General features: G+C 41.7%; 1 protein-coding gene across 1 annotated transcript in view; it reads right to left on the reverse strand.

The window, feature by feature from the left end:
* The window catches only part of LOC134877925 (Na(+)/H(+) exchange regulatory cofactor NHE-RF1-like), a 27,174-nt gene extending 9,105 nt beyond the window's left edge, over nucleotides 1-18,069 (reverse strand). The window contains exons 1-2 of the mRNA XM_063903613.1: nucleotides 17,166-18,069; nucleotides 771-944 (exon numbers count right to left, since the gene is read on the reverse strand). Of these exons, the coding sequence (XP_063759683.1) occupies nucleotides 771-944; nucleotides 17,166-17,732 (741 nt within the window). The 5' untranslated portion in view covers nucleotides 17,733-18,069. The remainder of the gene's footprint in view (nucleotides 1-770; nucleotides 945-17,165) is intronic.
* Nucleotides 18,070-18,909: the final 840 nt, after the last annotated feature.

An 18,909-nucleotide genomic window follows, 5' to 3' on the forward strand; every position in this document is an offset into this window, starting at 1 on the left:
ACTGAAAAAAAAGTATACATATGTATTTCATTTTCCCAAAAAGATTTCCTATCTCATACATTAGAGTGAAGGTGAAGCTTGATCATCTATTTTTATCCAAGTAAAAATATCACCTCAGGCTGCTCAGAGCGGAAGTATGGCGGACGAAACAAGGAAGGGTGTTTTTGGATAATCAGTTTCTTCTCTCCTCATAAGGATTGCTCTGTAGCTGCTAAGTTAAATAGTACAATTCCTTAGAACTACTAGTGACTTACATTAATGCGTCTTACACAAAGTATTCAGATCTTTTACCTCACCATGTACTTTGCAATGCAGCCAATTTCAGAATAATGTATATTAGATTATTGTCTAACCTTATACTGCGGCACGTAAATGAAGAGATTATTTTAAATCGTTGTTTTACTTTATATACTGCCAAGTAGCTTTTGAATTTCACCCAGGGATCAATAAATATTTATCTAAACCATATTATAATACACAGTAATTATGTGTTCATTATATTTTGTTAACTAATGTGTGTGACTGAAATGATCAAATAAATGTAGAGAAATAAAAGTTGAATATTTTCTCTGAAATGTACTGGAGAAGAGGCAAAAGGTAGCAGAAATTATTTAAATTAAGTGCAAGTACCGCAAAATTGTCCTATACAGTACTTGACTACTGCCAAGAATTAGCAGACCGTTCTAAGAGAATATAAACTAGAAAACCATCCCACCACATTCAGTTTAGTCCTGTTATACAGAGTGAGTGTCTATGTCCTCATAACTTACCTGTACTATCCTGTCTTGAGGCAGCAGGCCCGCCCTCTCTGCTGGAGAGTCTTCGTCCACAGCTCGGATGTACTGGCCCGGCCGCCCCCGTTCGCTGTGCAAGTTGAAGCCATATCCATTCGCCCCTCGCTGGATCACACAGAGACGTGGCCGCAGTTCAGGACTCAACACCTCCTGGAAGCAGAGGAAACAAATTAGATTAATACGAGTATGTGACATACATCATTAGAGCTGAACATTAGCGTTTAAAAATACCTCCACCATGGGCTCGGGCAAAACAAGAGGCACAAAGATTACGGAGAGCTCCAGGGAATCGTTAACCATGAATATAAAGCCGAGGTTGAACATACAGGTGGCTGCTGCATGCTGATGTGTTGTGCAGTGTTTTTAACAATAATGTGTGCTGCTACAGTATTTGCCTCCACGTGACTCTAAACTGCTCGCTAGGAAGGAAGAGGGTCCTGGAGGCATGTGATTGGAGGTCTGCTGGGAAAGTTTAGGGAACATTTGGAGAGGGGGGCCTTGAGGAAGGGATCGGTTCCGGTGTGGTCCGAAGCCCTGATCGCTCCCGGCTCCAAGGAGGACAATAGACGTCGGGCGCTGACCTCTCACCGCCTCCCCTCTCCCCGTCCCAATCTGGGATGGCAGGAAGAGTTAGAGCTGTATTGTCATCCAGGAAAAACTAAAGCTCAACCCCAGAGCCTCCCTTCCGCTGAGTGGAAGAAGCACGTTCTTTATTTAGAAATAGGACGCCTTGTTGGCTTTGTCATCATCGAGGTCAAAATACAACAGAATAAAGGAGCTACAAATAAATCAGGGAGGCATCACTAGTCAAGATAATCTTTGTCAGAGTGACCAAACATGATCTGAAACACAAGGAAGACCAATATGGAGCTACCTTAAACTCAGGTCAGATTGTATAGAAGTCTATGAGAAAATTGCCCTATTTCTCACTTGATTAATTATCTCAGTAAAAATGTTTCTGACAAATTCATGGCCTCATGTGCTAGTTTCAAGTCTTCCTTATTACAGCAAAATAGACCATAAAGCAGGGTATGCTTTGGTATTATTACCCAGGTGTGGTTGTCCTAATAGACACAAAAGAAGTTGAACATTCATTCTTTTATTTAAAAAAATGACAAGCTGTGAATGACATCACATAAGAAGCAGTTCTATATTTAGAAATAAAGCAGCCTAAATGGAGTTGTCAACAAAGAGGTCAAAATATGACGTAATGTGGGAGTTACAGATAAGGAAAGCAGCACTGGTCAAGATAAAATCAGACACCTAGAAGTACCTTAAACCGACATCCTATCTGATAGCGGGCAGTCTTCTGGTTGTCATTTGTATAAAAAGTCTATGAGAAAATTAGCCTTTAATTGATGGCTCTTTTTTAATGATTTGTATCAGTAAAACATTTCCTACTTTCACAATGTCTATACCGTACCTCTGTTCACCGTCGAGCTTAGGTTTGGTTGAACCAAAAGACACAAAAGATTATAAATAAGAATGACTTGCTGTGGATGACGTCACATTATACTTCCCTACAGGTTACAGTGTGTGACTCAAACAAAAAAAATTGGAATGAAAAAACATAAACTAGGGCGCCTCAATGGCTTAGTCATCAAAGAGGTCAGAATATGTCTGAACTACAGGAGCTACAGAGCTGAGGAGACGCAGCAGTGGTCAGGATCATTTTTGTCAGAGTGACAAAATCTGACCCGACACTCTCTTCACATGAGAGCAGCTCTGTGCGTCCCGCCCTCTGTCAACTAAAACACTGGAAGACAATAAGAAACCTCTATAAATAAAGTCTGACTCACTTTGTACAGACAGAATGGGCAGGAAGCTGATTGATTAAAGCTGCTTCAGAACATCAGAGGACACAAATGAAGTGTGGACGTAATAATAACTGAATCAACGCTTTTTCTCGCACAAACCTGTCACCGGCAGTGAGTGATTGTCACTTCACTGTGTTATGTAAGACAATAGATCCAAGCTTACAACCCTCCGTCCTGCAGCAATATTTAACTTCTCTCCTTTTCTTTCTTGGAAAAACCCCTATAAAAACGCACTTTATGGTGTTTTGAAATAAAAGCAGGTGGACTGTGTACTGTAATTCCTAGAAATCATGTGAGGTTATAAAATAAACTGAGCTTTAGGAGTTTGTTTTCACCACAGCTGTCATGATACCTTTGTTTGATGAAAACAATTCATGATAAAAAAGAGACCCCCTATGCTTACAGGTTTGGACTCAACTGTTTACTGCTAACAGAACAACAATTCTTTAATTAGGATAACTATGTGATCTCATTGCGCACAGAACAAAACATGCTAGTGTGAAGAGCACTTCACGTTCGTTTAACGGCCTGTGTTCATCACATTTTCAGGCCTTCTCATTCCCAACCCATCACATACAATCCAAAAGGTAGTAGTTTTCCACACACAGTAAACGTTGTGCATTGGAAATAGTTTTGTCTTGGCACCAAAGCGACTCTGTAGGTTAAGATCAGAAAAAAGAACGTTTGTTTTGTCAATTAAGTTCAGGACTCAGGTTTCTCTTGCCCTTTAAACTACACCTGACTTTCAGAGAATTGACACGTAAGAGGCAAAAACATGCAAAATGACTAAGACAATTGCTACGTAATTCAAACGCAACTTGGTGAGATCAAGCTGTTGACAATCTTTCCATCTAACTCTTAGCACGAAAGCTAAATGCATTCCTTTTAGCTCCTGTCACTTCTCCACAGGTTGTTATCCATATCGAGTATTGAGTTAATATCTCAAACAAAATCATGACACAGTGTCACACACACCTCATATATATAAATAGATATAAAAACATTAAATGTCACAGCTGTCTTTTTCTCCTCATCATCATGCTGAGCAGCTGGAGTGTGCTGATCACTCATCAGATGTGCTCCTGATAAGAGCCCTGCAATAAGAGTTCCATCATAATGGTAACTGATTACACAAAAAGGATCGTCTTTGATTGCACGTCCTTCAGTTTCTGTGTGCTACACCCAAACTCAGAGTGAAACCACATTCCTTCCCTTTTCTCATGCTGCCTGTTCTGCAGCACCTCTTTTCACCCTCTGTCTGAAACCAGAGCCTATCACGTATAATAATTTGGACGTACAAAGGAAGCCCTAATGTTAAGTAGTGATGTCCCTTTGTCACAAAGTGAAAAAAAAGGAGTTTAACGGAAAAAATCCCTCTGGAAGGAACTTTGTGATTTCAGGCTTTTCTGTACATTTACAGGCACAAAAACCTGTACAACAGATCACAGTTAAACCACATAGGGCCCCTTCAACGTTTAATCAAACTCAATGTTTCTCCTCCTCTGAAAGCCTTGAATTACCAAACAGAGATTTCTGTCTTTTAACAAAGCACTAAGACAAAAAAGTTTGCAAGAAGCTCTCACTCCCCGTGGCAGTAAAGCTCTCTCCATGATTTATAATTACTCAGTTCATGTGGCATCAACACACACTGCAGCCTTGGCATTAACTCAGTGACACTCATCGGGTCCCTGGCTGGCGTTACGTGTCCCTGTGAGAGAGAGAGGCTCTGGTCGGGACAACAGAGGAGGGTTTGTGTTGGAGAAAAGTGAAAGGCTGAAGAATCTCCACGAGAAATCTGTGGAATCTGCTGAACACACACAAGCCAGGACGGCGAACCAAGGCCCGGTCAAATGTATGTGTGGTTTTGTGTGTTAACAACAAATACAATGTAAGTTATTCTGTAACAGTTGCAAATATGTTGGGCACATCAAAGATACAAACACAGTACATTCATGGGATGTTCTGTAGATTACAAACTGACACACACTCATACTGAACGGTTATCTGTCATGGATTGATTCACAAATCTGTGTCCCGTAAATTACGCAGCAAGAACAACCAAATATTTGGTTCAGACCGGCTTAGCTTTTGCCTGAGGTCAGCTTCATTCGGGAACATTTGTATACTTCCTCTCAGACTCTATTGTTTTGTTTAGAGAAATTCCCAGACCCTAAAGCATCTGCATGTACTTGATATGTGGAAAGAAAACACTGCTGCTTCCTGAGATTCAGCTCAGTTGTGGAAATGATCAACCAATTGTAATTTCTTCAAAAGATTTTCATGACCATTATGCAAATATGTGTAAATCTTGTTTTGTTTGCTAAAATAACACAAATCATCACCATTTTCATGGTTTCTGACTGTTATAAGATCCAAGTCACACAGTCTCTGTTGTGTGAAAGTTCCTGTTTGACCTAAAAAAACAACGATTTCTAGATTGGACCCACTTTCAGTGACACAAACTTTCCTTTGAGGAGGGAAGTGTTGAACAGGAAGTGTTGACACATCTTCCCTCAATATGCTTCCCTCTTTTCAAGCTCAACTTCCTGACATGAAAGAGAAATTCAAATACAAAACCAGTCAAACATTTGCACAAAAATGCTCATGCACACACAAACAACGTCATGGGAAAGACAGCTTTCATTAGTTTGCATGTAGAGGATGGATGTGTCTGTAAAAACAAAACACTGTTTCTTTGGAGAGCAGAAAATGAAATAACTGTATTTAACATCTAATACAGAAGCCAGGCAACAACAAGCCTCTTTGAATTGGCAAATCTGACTCGGATTATTTGTATCCAGTCTTCGTGCTAAGCTAACTGGCTTAATGTTTAATTCAGAGAGACTAGAGTGGTACGGATCTTCTCATCTATCAAAGTGTAATCCGCTTATAAAGCCTTAAAAGGTAAAGCCCATAGGGGAATACTAAACTCTAAACCTGCATTTTCTTTATTAGCCAGCAGCCCTTCTTCTCACATGATTAATTATCTCAGTAAAAAATGTCCTGATGAATTTATGGTTGGAATTGAGCCTTCTTCATTAAAGCATGAGGTACATTTAGTAAATTATGTTCCCATTTAGAGTAAAATGAAGATAAAGCAATGTATGCTTGGGGATGTGACTACCACAAGAGCTATACAAAACCTTTGTTCCCCATTTGTTTCTGATGTGGTGGTACTAAAAGTCATGCTGTCCAATAAATTCCCAAACCTACTTCCTACAGGCTACAGTTTATGATTATAACTCACAAATTGAGTGAAAAATACAAATGTATACTCGTATTTCCTCATTGATGTTTAGTGTTGGCTTACAGGGCGATGTGCTGGAACTATTTAGTCAAATAGAAAGTAGTAGTGCGTCAAATTTAGATAATGCCTCCATGTCCGCAGCTGTTAGGCTCAAATGTATTTTAGATACAACCTCCTTCAGCCATTTAGTATACGAGTTCAGTTCCTTTCCCTACTGCAAAGACTTCAGAAGGATGTAGCAACAACAAATAAGTGATGGCTTTGAATACTAATCACTGCAAATCAATGCCAGGGACCGTGTTAATATTCTCAAAACGCTCTTAACGCTTGTCACACAAATATCTCTGCATCCTCTGTGCCAGCACACAGTTTATCTGGTGTTGTTGACAGTCTTCAGGTTCCCTTCCCAGATGTCGATATAATCTTCTTTGAGACTTTGTTTCTGGTGTTCCTCAGGAAGCTGTGGTTATCAATAGATAAGAGATAGAGGTTCATCTTACAGGCCTCGGAAGCAGTTCTGTAGAGGTATGGGGAGCTGTTATTGCTCTCTTGAGTTTCAAAGAAAAGAGAGGAAATTAAATCTTTGAAAATGATTTTTTTGTTACCCAACAAGAGAGATGTCAGACTTAGGAATGTCAATGCTTCAGTCAAACTAATGCTAATATATTCCCTTTAAATTAAAGAAATGTGAACCTCATGATGACTAGGGCTGATACAATATACAACATCTATGGACAATGGCAACCTTTACTGTTATACTGTGCGCTTTGTCTCTATTTGGATTAATGAATTACACTCATTTCTGTGTGGGGCTATGGAGGAGGGAAACAAAGCGATAATGGAAAGACACAGAAATGAGTTTAAGTGCCCTGAATAGAAATCATGATATCGATATTTAACTATGTTTAATATCACAGTAATCCACAATACCGACATATCGTGGCAAGCCTAGTTAAGATTCAAAGACAAGTAGATCACCAAATTCTACCAGATTCCTCCTCTGTGGTCATTCATATTCATCCCAAATATCATAGCAATACATCCAGTAGGTATTGAGATAACTCAGTTCAATCGACAGACTAACCCACAGAGAGACATGCCACTGGTGTGTTAATAAAGTATAACATTGCGGCACAAAAAGAGCACAGGAGTCATTGTTTCTACCTCCAAAGTGCCCACAGGTGAGTGTCTGACAAGCCAGATTGATTGATTTGCATCTTGTAAACACTCTCAGGGAGCAATAACAAGCAGACAACGACCTCCATAATATCCATCCATCATGTTAATCAGCCTGTGACTCAGCCCAGAGAGATGTGCATCTGTCAGCCTCTCTCTCCTGCTGATACCGTTTGACGGAGGAGGCTGTGGCTGCGAGCGGCTCAGGCATGGAGAGAAGCAGTCGATGTGTGAAGCAGTGTGTGTGTGTGTGTGTGTGTGTGTGTGTGTGTGTGTGTGTGTGTGTGTGTGTGTGTGTGTGTGTGTGTGTGTGTGTGTGTGTGTGAGCTCTGTCACTCCAACTGCCAGTTACTTCATATTTTCCTCGTGCTTAGCCAGCAGGCTGATGTGTAACCACAGGCTTTAATAAAGGAGAAAACATGTAGGACGTCTAGGAGTGTATTCCAGTTGCACAGCTCTAGGTCTCTGACTCAACCTTCATATTCAAAGGGGCCCTTATTTTGGTCTTCCCTTTCCTGTAGTGCGTTATATAGTTTTTTGTGCATGTAAATGGTCTGCAAAGGCTAAAATCCCAAAGTTCCCAGAGTTTCTCTCCCACACACTCCCTGAAAAGCCTCCAATGGACTCCTTTGTTTACGTCTGTGAAATAATGACATGAAAATGTACTAATCGTGCTTCTTTTGGCTAGCGCTCCAACACATTGTACGTGATATCTTAAGGGGCAGGACATCTCAGTTGACCAATCACAACACAACCAGCCAGCTAACCAATCAGAGCAGACTGGACTCTGGTTTCAGAGAGGCCAGCAGCACAGGCAGTGTGATAAAAAAAAAAAGACCAGTTTGAACATTAAAGCTTGTAAACATGTCACAGTAGAGGCACGACATACAACTCTTTAATGTTTCACAGGTCACATGCTTTAATTTGCCTGATTACATAAACACTTCACAGTTGTTTATCCAATGTCCAATAAATTCACGAGTCCTGCAAATGATCGACAGAACCCTGTCACACTCAGCTGCTCTGCATGCAGAAATGTCTACAGCAGCCTCTCTTTATGTATCGCTCTTTCTCTCCTTCTGCTGCCTACTTCAACCCCCATGTCGCACCAATAAAAGAGAGCAGCTCCCCCGTGACTTTGGCCTCTTTGATCAGCGTAAAGAATGACTGCTTTAGTGACACGCTGCCTGGCACTGTGGTTAATCAGTGACATGACAAATCATCGGCCTCCCCGGTCCTTGTGATTGTCATGTGTAGTTTTTGAGGTGGATTAACAGCCTCAAGGACAAACTTAATAAATGTTTGATGAAAAACACTCTCTTGTCTGAACTACCGTGGCACAAGTTTTCAGTGTACGGAGCGCACCACTTTCTCAGGCTGGACGGGGGTGTTGGATTTCAAGCAGGACCATTTGAACCAGCTGCGAGGCAGGCTGAGGAGGGAACAAAGCACCCTACTGTCCCCCCTTCAATTTGAGGATGGGACAAACTGCAGGTACAAAAGACACCAAAGAAAAGCTCTGCCGAGGGTTCCCATTACAATAGACTCTTTAGGGGGAAGGCCTGAAAATAGAAAAGTATCTTTCCTCCTCACAGCAGGGGTGCAGGCACAGATAGGACCAAATGGAGTGTTTGCCAAAGACGCCTTGAGATCGCTTTAAGATCTTAGAGAAAATAGAGATAGCAGGGTCTGCTTTTACTCAACGGGTTCATCTTTAGTTGACTGGCTGTCTTTGTTTTTAAATCCTGATTATATGAGACCAGCCTAACACTGACTGAAAGTTTGGTGCTTCCACAGTCAACAACTTTTATCTCTACTGACCAGTCTTCCTGTCCCTGACCCTTCACCCTGGTAGACCTGAAATCAACATCTGCTAAACCACCTCCAACAGAAGTTTCACACACACGCTAGCCTATCACACACACCACTGCGATGTTTGATGCATGAAAATGAAAATAAAACTGAAAAAAAGATTGATGTTGAGATTCCTGAGAAAGGCAGAACCTTATTATGACCTCTAAGCAGAAGTTACAACATGTTGTGGAGAGTACAATCAGCCCTGTTGCAAGTGTGCAAATAAACACCAGTGGTTTGGTACACAGTCAGACATGAAATCAAATATATTACACTCTTGGTATTCAAGAATGAGCCAAAGGGAAACATTCCTCATGTAGTTCTTCTGTGTTCTTCATCTCAACAGTACCCTGAATGATTCTCCCCGGTCACAGCCACTTGGTGTATTCCTCTGTTATTGGAGCACGTGGGGGGCAGGCAACAATTAAAGCAAAGGGGTAAGCAGCGACAAGAGATTAAGCGTTACAACACAAGAATTAGTCATGCCCTTTATTCAGAACCTGCCTTTTGGCTGTGTTGCATCACTTAGGCTGCTTTAAGTGGGAACATTTCTGTTTTTGTTCTTGTGTTTTGAGCTCTCCTCGGGGGAATGGGAAATGCATTGAGTGATTTGAAATGTACTTTACAAATCAAACTGTTTGTTCACTTGTTTTAAATTCAATTAAAACTATTCTTGAGAGGAAAAAGAAAGCCTTAACAGCCATGCTAGCGTCGTTGCAAGGGTAAACTTACTGTACTTTGAGCTAAATGCTAACATGCTGATGCTAAGCAGGTAGATTTTGTGTTTGCTGATTAAGCCAGTCAGTAAGTATTTGGGTAAAGATTTCTTCAATGATTCCTTACTTTGACTCAATGGCTTTATTGTCATTTGCTCAATAGCTACTGTGTAGTGGTTGGCAATTGAAATCTTAGATCCCAGGCTACCATTCAGGGTACAGAAAAAATGCACTCCAACACTCATGCGCTCTGTCTTGGCTGTACGGCATCTGTCTCTTCTATGGTAGGAAAGGAGTTGGTGTACGGTGGGGGGGTTAGTCTATTTCAGGGCGAGCACTGCAGCCAGCCATTTCCCAACCCCGTCCCCCTGCTGGGCGCGGCCCTCCGGCTCATTGTCCGACCGGGGTGGTGAACCTTCAGCAGAATGGAGTGGGAACTGGAATTTGGCATTGTGAAGTCTCCGTCCAGAATCCCATGGGACTCGATTGCACTGCAAGACAACTACCCACCCACACACACTCACACACACAGGGTGTAGGTTCCACCCCTGACCTGGGCCACAGTGGTCTTCGCAGGAAGGGACAGTGGTTCTGTTGTTTGGACCGACGTCACCGAGTTTTGATTATATGCAAAGAAAACTTATTATCGATTGCAATTTTTCGCCCCTAGTCAACGGTAGAGCTGCAATGATAGGTCAATCATAAGAAACGGTTAATTTTGGGCACATTTAGCAATTACTTAGATTTGAAAGGGGGAGATGGTGGGGATGACACACGTCCATCTCCACATACTTCTGAATGACTAAAAGGTTTATTTTTCAGGCAAAAATGTAAGACAATAATGTTTTCAGTCTCTCAAATATGAAGATGTCCTCTTTTTCTTGTTTTTTGTCAGTGTAAAGTGACTTTCTTTGGATTTTTGACTGACAAACAAGATATTTAAAGACATCAACTGCGGCTTTAAAACAGGGTAAGGCATCTTTCACCATTTTCTGACAAGATATGAACCGATTGTTAGTTGCATCCTTAATAAAAAAGCCCTATACTGTATATGTTAGAACAGCTTCCTATCTCTGCTTAGGACCTTATATTGTGCCTTTTCCCACCGTATGACTGCCTAACATTTAAGAGAAGGACATCAGTGAACTTCTGATGCTGACCTTGAAATGTCAGAGTCCCCAGATATAGTCTGTATCCAGACATTTTTTATTGCACATCCTTCCCCTCTCTTTTTATTTCCCGTCGTCGCTACACTGTCTGCTAATAAAAAAGCCAAATACTGCCCCTGAAATACTCACAAAAAGGCTTGTACTCAATCCACTTGTGTACACACTGTTCTCTAATGACAGTCCTTATCTTTTTCTATGTTCTAGGTACATGACTGTCTTAAAAAACACTGGTTATACTCACCGTTATCTTGGGCGACACTCTGTGATAGTATTGTGTCGCGTGTAAGCCCCCCCCCCCCCCACATACACACAAAAACAGCTAAAGAGGAGAACAGTGTGTGATGTCTGCTGGTGGTTACTAACATAGTGGTCAAGGAATTACTCTGCATGTGGCTTTAAAGACGGATGTTACTGGAACCCCAAACATCGGTGGTTTTATTTTCTCTTAAAATGTTATCTATTTATGATGCTTATTTTTTATATTAAAGGTCAATGACAACCAGTTATTGAGTATATTTGTTTTCATTTGGGTGCTAATGATAAACATAATCATTAATATGTTCGGTGAAACTGTATTTGATTTAGTCAGTCATTAGGAGTGGGTGATATTAAAGAGGCCCTATTACGATCTTTGGGGTTCTCCCTTTCCTGTAGCCCTTTCCATAGCTGCCTCCTCCCTCTGGAAATCTTTCCCAAAACACATCCCTGACTTCTGTTTTGTATCAGTTAAGTGTGTTCTTTTCATTGAACTTTTATGAATTCAACGTGTTTATGTTAAGTGTCTTTGAGTACCATTTTACACCAATATCTCAATTGAAACACAATGAAGCCCCCGACAACCTACGCATGTCTCTTCAAGCCACAATAATAAAGATAAGCAAAAGGAAAGGGTCACTCCCAAACTTTCTCACGCACACACATTAACGTGAAAACACCCAGGAAAAACAAACACAACACACGATCAAAGCTGAATTAGGAGCGTACGTCATGCAAGCGCAAGTGGCATTTCAGAATGAATCAGTGAGTTATATCTGACCACACAAACACAAAGAAACGCACTCCTTTACCCAAACACAGCCTGTACAATACCTGGCTTTGTGACAATGGCTTCAAAGATAAGCAAACCAACAAACATCGCTGGAAATCGTGTTTACTGTCAAGATTCAGTGTTGCTGGAACGACATGCAATTAAACCAGTGCTACATTTCACTTAATGTGTATCCTGTTCTGATTGCAGGCTCTGAGTAAATTCGGACCTTCACACTGTAGTTTTTACTTTCCTTCTACGACCTGCAGGCCGGGGGGGGGTGTTGAGGTGGGGATCAAGAAGATAGGCGGGGGAAGGTTTAGTGGGGGGGAAATCTTCCACTAACAACAATGACAGGAAACCAGCGCAAACGTCCTGGGGTCTGTGCACAGGCCAAGACTCTCATAGACAGCCGCCAGAAACACACACACACACACACACACACACACACACACACACACACACACACACACACACACACACACACACACACACACACACACACACACACACACACACACACACACACACACACACACACACACACACACACACACACACACACACACACACACACACACACACACACACACACACACACACACACACACACACACACACACACACACACGAATAATGGAATAGCTGCTCTAGGTGTGGCATGACAAACTCCTAACGTAAGCTGGCGTTTATTCTATTCACAGAAAACTGTATCAACGTGCTATTCCTGAAGGCATTACATCAGATGAATTTGGCCGGTAAACTCTGGAAATGACTGAAAAGTTTAGTACAGAAATAGAAATGTTACATGGATGCGATGTTAACCTTCCTTGTGCAATGATTAAGAGTCACGTAAAGAAACTGTAGCTGCAAAGATATCATTTATAATGCCTTAGTTGTCGCCTAATAAATGAATCAACAACTATTTTTCTTTGTTATTCTTCAGGAGCACTTCTTAGACAGCTCCTCAAATGTGATTTATTTTTTAGTTTCTCACGATTTTTGGACATTTATTAGACCAAATGAGGTATAAATTCAACTGAAAATGATTTAAAGTTGCAACCCTATATGCCTCAAAATCTGCCACTGTGGGGAACTGTAAAAACACACGGTTAATGTCGGGTTTCACTTCACTCACAGCCAATGAGAGCCAGTTTAAAAAGCCCATTCTCGACAGAGTTCACTGAAGGCTGTACAAACACAGACTGAATCTTCCCACACAACCGCTTCAGGATGATTTGTTTAGGGAAAAAACATCGTGCAGTTATAGCAACACGCATTTTTTATGTAAAGCCATGAGTGCCATGTGTGGTGACAGCAGTGTAAGGCTTCAAGCTCTTTAAGTAGCAGGTTTTATATGAATGTGCAGATTAGAGGCTCAGATTAGAGGAGAGCGAGGAGAGTGACAGCGGCAAAGAGTCGCCTTCCTTTCTCATTTTAGGGCTTTAAACAGTGTGTGTCCTTGATCCAGATGAATACACTTTTATCGTACAAACACTCTTAAAAGGGTCTCTAATTACTATAATTCATGTCTTGGTTTTTGAATCATCGTCACCAATGTTCTTTTGTTGTATAAATGACTGATTCAAGGACTCTTTGCCTTTATATATTTGTGCTTGTATGTTTTTCAAATACGTTTTTGTATTATTGCCATCCTATTAATCATTTAAACTGTGGATCCATGGTCATAAAGACTGTGGAACGTTGGCCTGTAAAAGCTTATGAGGGGTTTACACCAAGGGGTCTGGTTTCCCAGAGCATCAACCTATTTTAAAAGACGATGCTCTTGGAAACTCTTGGCAAAGACAGTTCCTTCAAATGTTTATTTACTTATTAATTCATTATTAACAAAGCTAATAATTATTTATATTTGTATCAGTCTCATTGTATAAAGTCAAAGGGGGTTACTCAGTTTTATTTCATAGTCTCTAAGTAACTGTGGGTTCCACTAGACTCTGGTTTCAGACAGAGGGTGGAAAGTAGTGCTGCAGCACAGGCAGAGTGAGATAAATAAAAGCATCATTAAAGCATGTAGTAATGTTGCAGTAGTTGCACAAATATGAACCTGAAAAGGAGCATAATAGGGCCCCTTTTTAAGTATTAAAGACAGACGTCATGCGTCATCACAGCCATAAATGCAAACTTGTTTCCACAATTTCTTTCCGGATGAGCAGATGGATATTGATTTGTGATGCGAGCTGGGAGAGAGAGCTTCCGCTGTTCCTTCACCGCACCCCCGACAATGGCAGAGTAACATTTTAACTGCCTGGTAAACAAAACAATGACCTTTGGAACGGCTGATGTGGATCGTTTTGTGTGTTTTGTTCCTTGATGACGACAATCATGGCTCCTCTTTTCTTCCCGAGGGCCACCCTCCATGTTTTCTACTTAATAACTGCTTGTTCAAATGTTTTCGCACCTCACTTGCGCTGTCTCACTTTCGCCTACCTCCATCCTCACACATACATAAGCTCCACACACACACACACACACACACACACACACACACACACACACACACACACACACACACACACACACACACACACACACACACACACACACACACACACACACACACACACACACACACACACACACACACACACACACACACACACACACACACACCGTAACCATAGTAACCCTGAGCTAGGCTCCTCAATTTCCGGAGAAGGCGTCGCTCTTCGAACCCTCTTTTGATTTGTTTCAAAGACAGAGGGCAAGCCAGGCGGAGTGCAGACGTCAGTGTGACTGCTGAACCAACGCTGTGTGTGTCTTACATGCTGTACATGTATGTGTGTTTGTGCGTGTGCATGTGTCGGTGTGTGTGTGTGTGTCTGTGTGTGTGTGTCATCGGCAGGGCCACAGGGCTCGGGCACAGGAATGCCGGACAGGATGTTGGGGAGAGAAATCCAGAAAGAGTCTACTCACTGCAAAAAAACACACCCTGTTGACTTTAACTGTAACATGGAGACACAGCAGAATCTAAAAGTGCGTCCCACGAGTCCAATTTACACGCTCACACTCTTTACTGTGTCTTTTGTCCCCAAGTAACTTCAGGGTTGCATGCTTTGTACTGCCACAGCTCCATTAGGCCATCTGTGGAGAGTAGTGAGACTCAAAGCGGGAAAAATCGCTATGTTTTCCCGAGACAAACAACATAACCCAGCAGTGCTCAAGAGCTGTGGGCCTTAAATGCCAGAACCATAACTCAAAGGGCTATGCATGTTTGCTTATGAAAGCTGTTATTAAACTGTTATTGTGAACAAAGTAGCCACCTATGAAAAATGCCAAAGTAATGACAAAGTGGTATTTCAGTTCTCTGTGCTTTCTCTCAAACAGCACGGTTCATATGAGGCGAGAGGGCTTAGAAATAGACTACGTTCTTATGACTGTACCTTCTTCTCCAAGACTGAGGCCTTTCTTATGAATGAGAAAAATAATCAAATATGGATATTAAGACCAAGCACACAGACGTTCTATGTTCTTTGCATTTCAATTCAAGCTGAAACAAATAAGGGATTAAAAGTTTCCCCGAAAAATTCATCTCACGCCATTCAATCTATATAACAATGGTAAAATAAACCTAAATACAAATATATATATATATTATATATATATATATATATATTTAGATAAAGATATTACTTCAATGCATCCTAACTTGACTCCTCATCCTCACTTGAGCATAAAAATAAAACCTCTTTGGGCTCCCTAACATCCCAACAGCTGGAGCAGAATAGTGAACCTTTTTACCCTGAAATGGGGGCTTGTTTTGACAGTTACGTCATTTTTGTTAATGTTGCCTTCATCAAACCCTACAGGTGCGCATGGGTGCACACATTCTTTTTTTAACCCTCTGTTTCTGATAGCTGCTGCTCTTCCTCCCACCTCACTTCCACCTACAGTAAAGTTCCGAGCAGGAGAGCTGGACACAGACAGAGACAGCCTCGGGGGTAAACATGGAGGATGCAGTGCAAGGGGCACAGATGTTCCAGACTCCAGGGACCCTCTTATGCTCGAGTGCTTTTTAATGAACCCTCAGAGTTCACAGCAGCGCACACACAGAAATAAAAAAGGGGGAGACACAGCAACAAGTGGCCAGTGCAGAATGAGAAGCAACCCATAATGTTTACAGACAGAGATCAAAGGTTGAACAAATCCATCTAGACTGAGTCCTTTTGTGGACATTGAAAAAAAAAAATCCTGTTGTTTGTTGTTAAATATTTGTTATGTGGGTTTTCTAGAGGAATAGCACAACATCGTGTGTTTTCAAAGCCTCTTTTTGTCTGTCATTGATGCTGACTTAATGCTTAACCTTGTGGCTTGATGTAATAACAGAGGAGAGACATTTTCAAGTGATTGCTCTTGGAGGTGGGCTACAGAAAACACGTCACAATCACATTACTTGAAAAGACCAGGTTGTGCAACAGTTACAGACTGAGAGAAGGGGGTCATGGTTAAGTTTTTCTTGACCCCAAAGTTAGGCCAGGTTGTTGTTTGTCCTCTCACCCACAGTGAATGTCCAGCCAGCAGAGCCTGCCCACACCCTGGCAGCATGTGGGAGCAGCTGCCATGTTATCCGTGTTATAGACACAGAGCACCTATTCTCTTTGGAAAACACTCCCTCAGCGATGCATTCAGTGGGTTTAATGTCCAGGGCTGTCCTCAACTAAAGACATTCTTGGTCAACTAAGAATCACACGGTTTTGACGACAAATTGAGCAGTTCTTGTAAGTATAGTTTCTTCACAAGAGTCATTCAACTCTAAATCTTTTGAAGGAGCAGCACATCTCCCACCCCCTCCATAGTGAGGATGAGGAGCACATTCAGCCACAGACTCATCCCACCTTAACACACCACAAAAGTGTGAAAAAAACCTATATGCATGTAGCCATCAGGCTCCACAATCAAGGCTTGACCCCATCTTAAAAACCTGCGCCTAGTTTACAGACGACATGCCCTGTATGTACACACTTGCACTTTCAAATATATATTTGACATATTCAGGAGTATTCATACTCCTCCATTTTAATTTGAATGTATACTGGCACAGTTTTGTTTTTCTATTCTAATCTTGTCCTATCCTGTTTCCCTCTATTATTGCAGTAGCTGTTTTGACTCTGCATTCCTAATAGAGATCAATACAAGTTTATCTTATCTTATCTATTCTTGACTTATTTTATGATATCTTATCTCATCGTATCTTAAGTTTTATGGAAGTATGCCATTCAAAAAGTTAGTCGACTGATAGCAAAACAAACAATTAAACGACTATTCACAGGGCACCAGTTACTGGTGGAATGAAATGCTACGTGTTGTAATGAGTGAGCATAAACTTTTTTTTAAAACTTCGACTCACCTTCTCAGAGTTGATGCTCAGCTTTTTCTCGACGTGCATGTGGATTTCTCCATTTCTCTCCGGGACTGGCGTGGACTCCCTGGGTTTCCCCTCTCGCTCCTCTTCCTCCTCTTCACCCTCCTTGGCATGCCGCTCATCTCCGTTTACTGTCCCGTCAACCTCCGCCTTCACCACCACCACCACCACCACCTCTTCCTCCACTTCTTCCTCCTCGTCGAAAGGTAAGGGCACCCCATCAGTGACATACTCCTTCAGGCACTTCATGTTGTGTTTCTTCAGCAGCTGCTCCGTGTCCGGGTCCACCACCACCAGCTCCAGCCGGCCCGCGGTGGCTCGTATCCGGGACACGACCTGCTGGTGGCTCTCGTTCTCCACGTCGTCCCCGTTCACGAATACCAGCCTGTCTCCGGCGCGAAGCCCCGAAGTCTCAGCCGGGCTGTCGGGCTCCACTAACCGGATGAACTGCCCCGTCTTACCTTTCTCTCCGTGGAGGTGGAAACCGTACCCGGTGTCCGCCTTGTCCAGCGTGCACAACCGGGGGCGTAAAGACTGGCTTTTGCTCGGCATGGTGGTGGTAAGGCTTCACTCACCTTCTCAATGCTCGTGCTTGTTTTGAAAGTGGAGTTAAAGCTCAGGATGCTGTTTAGGAAGGGTGTGCGTAACCCAACCCCCGCCCTCTTTTGGGAGATTAGTCCGTGGGAAACGGTGCTGGTTTTTGTTCCAGTTTCACACACAAGTTTAAGTCTGGACGTTTCCTCTTACTTTGTGTGAATCTTCACTGTGACACGGTGCTATCACACAGTGAGGAGGTCCTGACCTGAGGATTGAGCGGAGGCTTGTTAAACTCACACAGCTCCCCTCTCACTGAGCGACCGAAGTAGAAAAGCCACTCAGGAAGAGGGAGGTGCGTTCACAGAACTGCCCAGCTGGCTGCCTCATGCAAAGTAGGGACCGGAGGAGTAAACACTAAACCAGGCTGTTCAGGAACATACGAGAAGATAATCGTGTTCAGAGGAAATAGTGCTTGGAAAATATAAACAAAAACATTGGACTGTGTTTGTCTCCGATGTTCCACAGTCATTTTATTGTGACCTTATCAAACTTCAAAACATGTGATTCTAGTGTGTCATAAAGAATATATTGACCCCATAAACACCTTTGTTTATTCATTTATTCCCATCTGTTTATTTTTCTTGCATAATTATTTGAACTGCATTGTTTTTTCCCTCTTTCCACTGTGACCAGCATGTGCTGCATATTTTGTCACTCTGTTCACACTGCTCTCAGTGGAACATTATTTCTCGCATCTTCACATTTTTGAATGTAGTATGCCAAATAACACGTTCACACTTTCGGTGCATCTCCTAGTGTTTTCATTTAGCTGTGCCAATTATCTGAAGCATAATACCTTTATTATCTGCCATTCCCGCTTGTAAAAGCACTACTTATTCTCATTCTTCTAACTCCTTCATGAGGCCCAAATCATCTTCTTTTAAAGAGTCACACATTTTGTCTCCCAATCTTTTATTATTTATTTTATTCCTTTTGAATTTCTAAATGTCTTTTATCTAAATTTGATTTTCCAACTATTTCTTCAAGATATTCTCTTTTTTCCCCTAAAAGATGTAACTTTTTTTTTTATATTTCAGGTTTTTTCTTTCTAAATGACGACTTTGAAAATGCTCGATTATTTTTTCTAAATTATCACTTTTTCCTTAAAATTTCGACTTTTAAAAATGTACCA

The sequence above is a fragment of the Eleginops maclovinus genome, chromosome 16 (genome assembly GCF_036324505.1).
Source record: "Eleginops maclovinus isolate JMC-PN-2008 ecotype Puerto Natales chromosome 16, JC_Emac_rtc_rv5, whole genome shotgun sequence".
Lineage (NCBI taxonomy): Eukaryota > Metazoa > Chordata > Actinopteri > Perciformes > Eleginopidae > Eleginops > Eleginops maclovinus.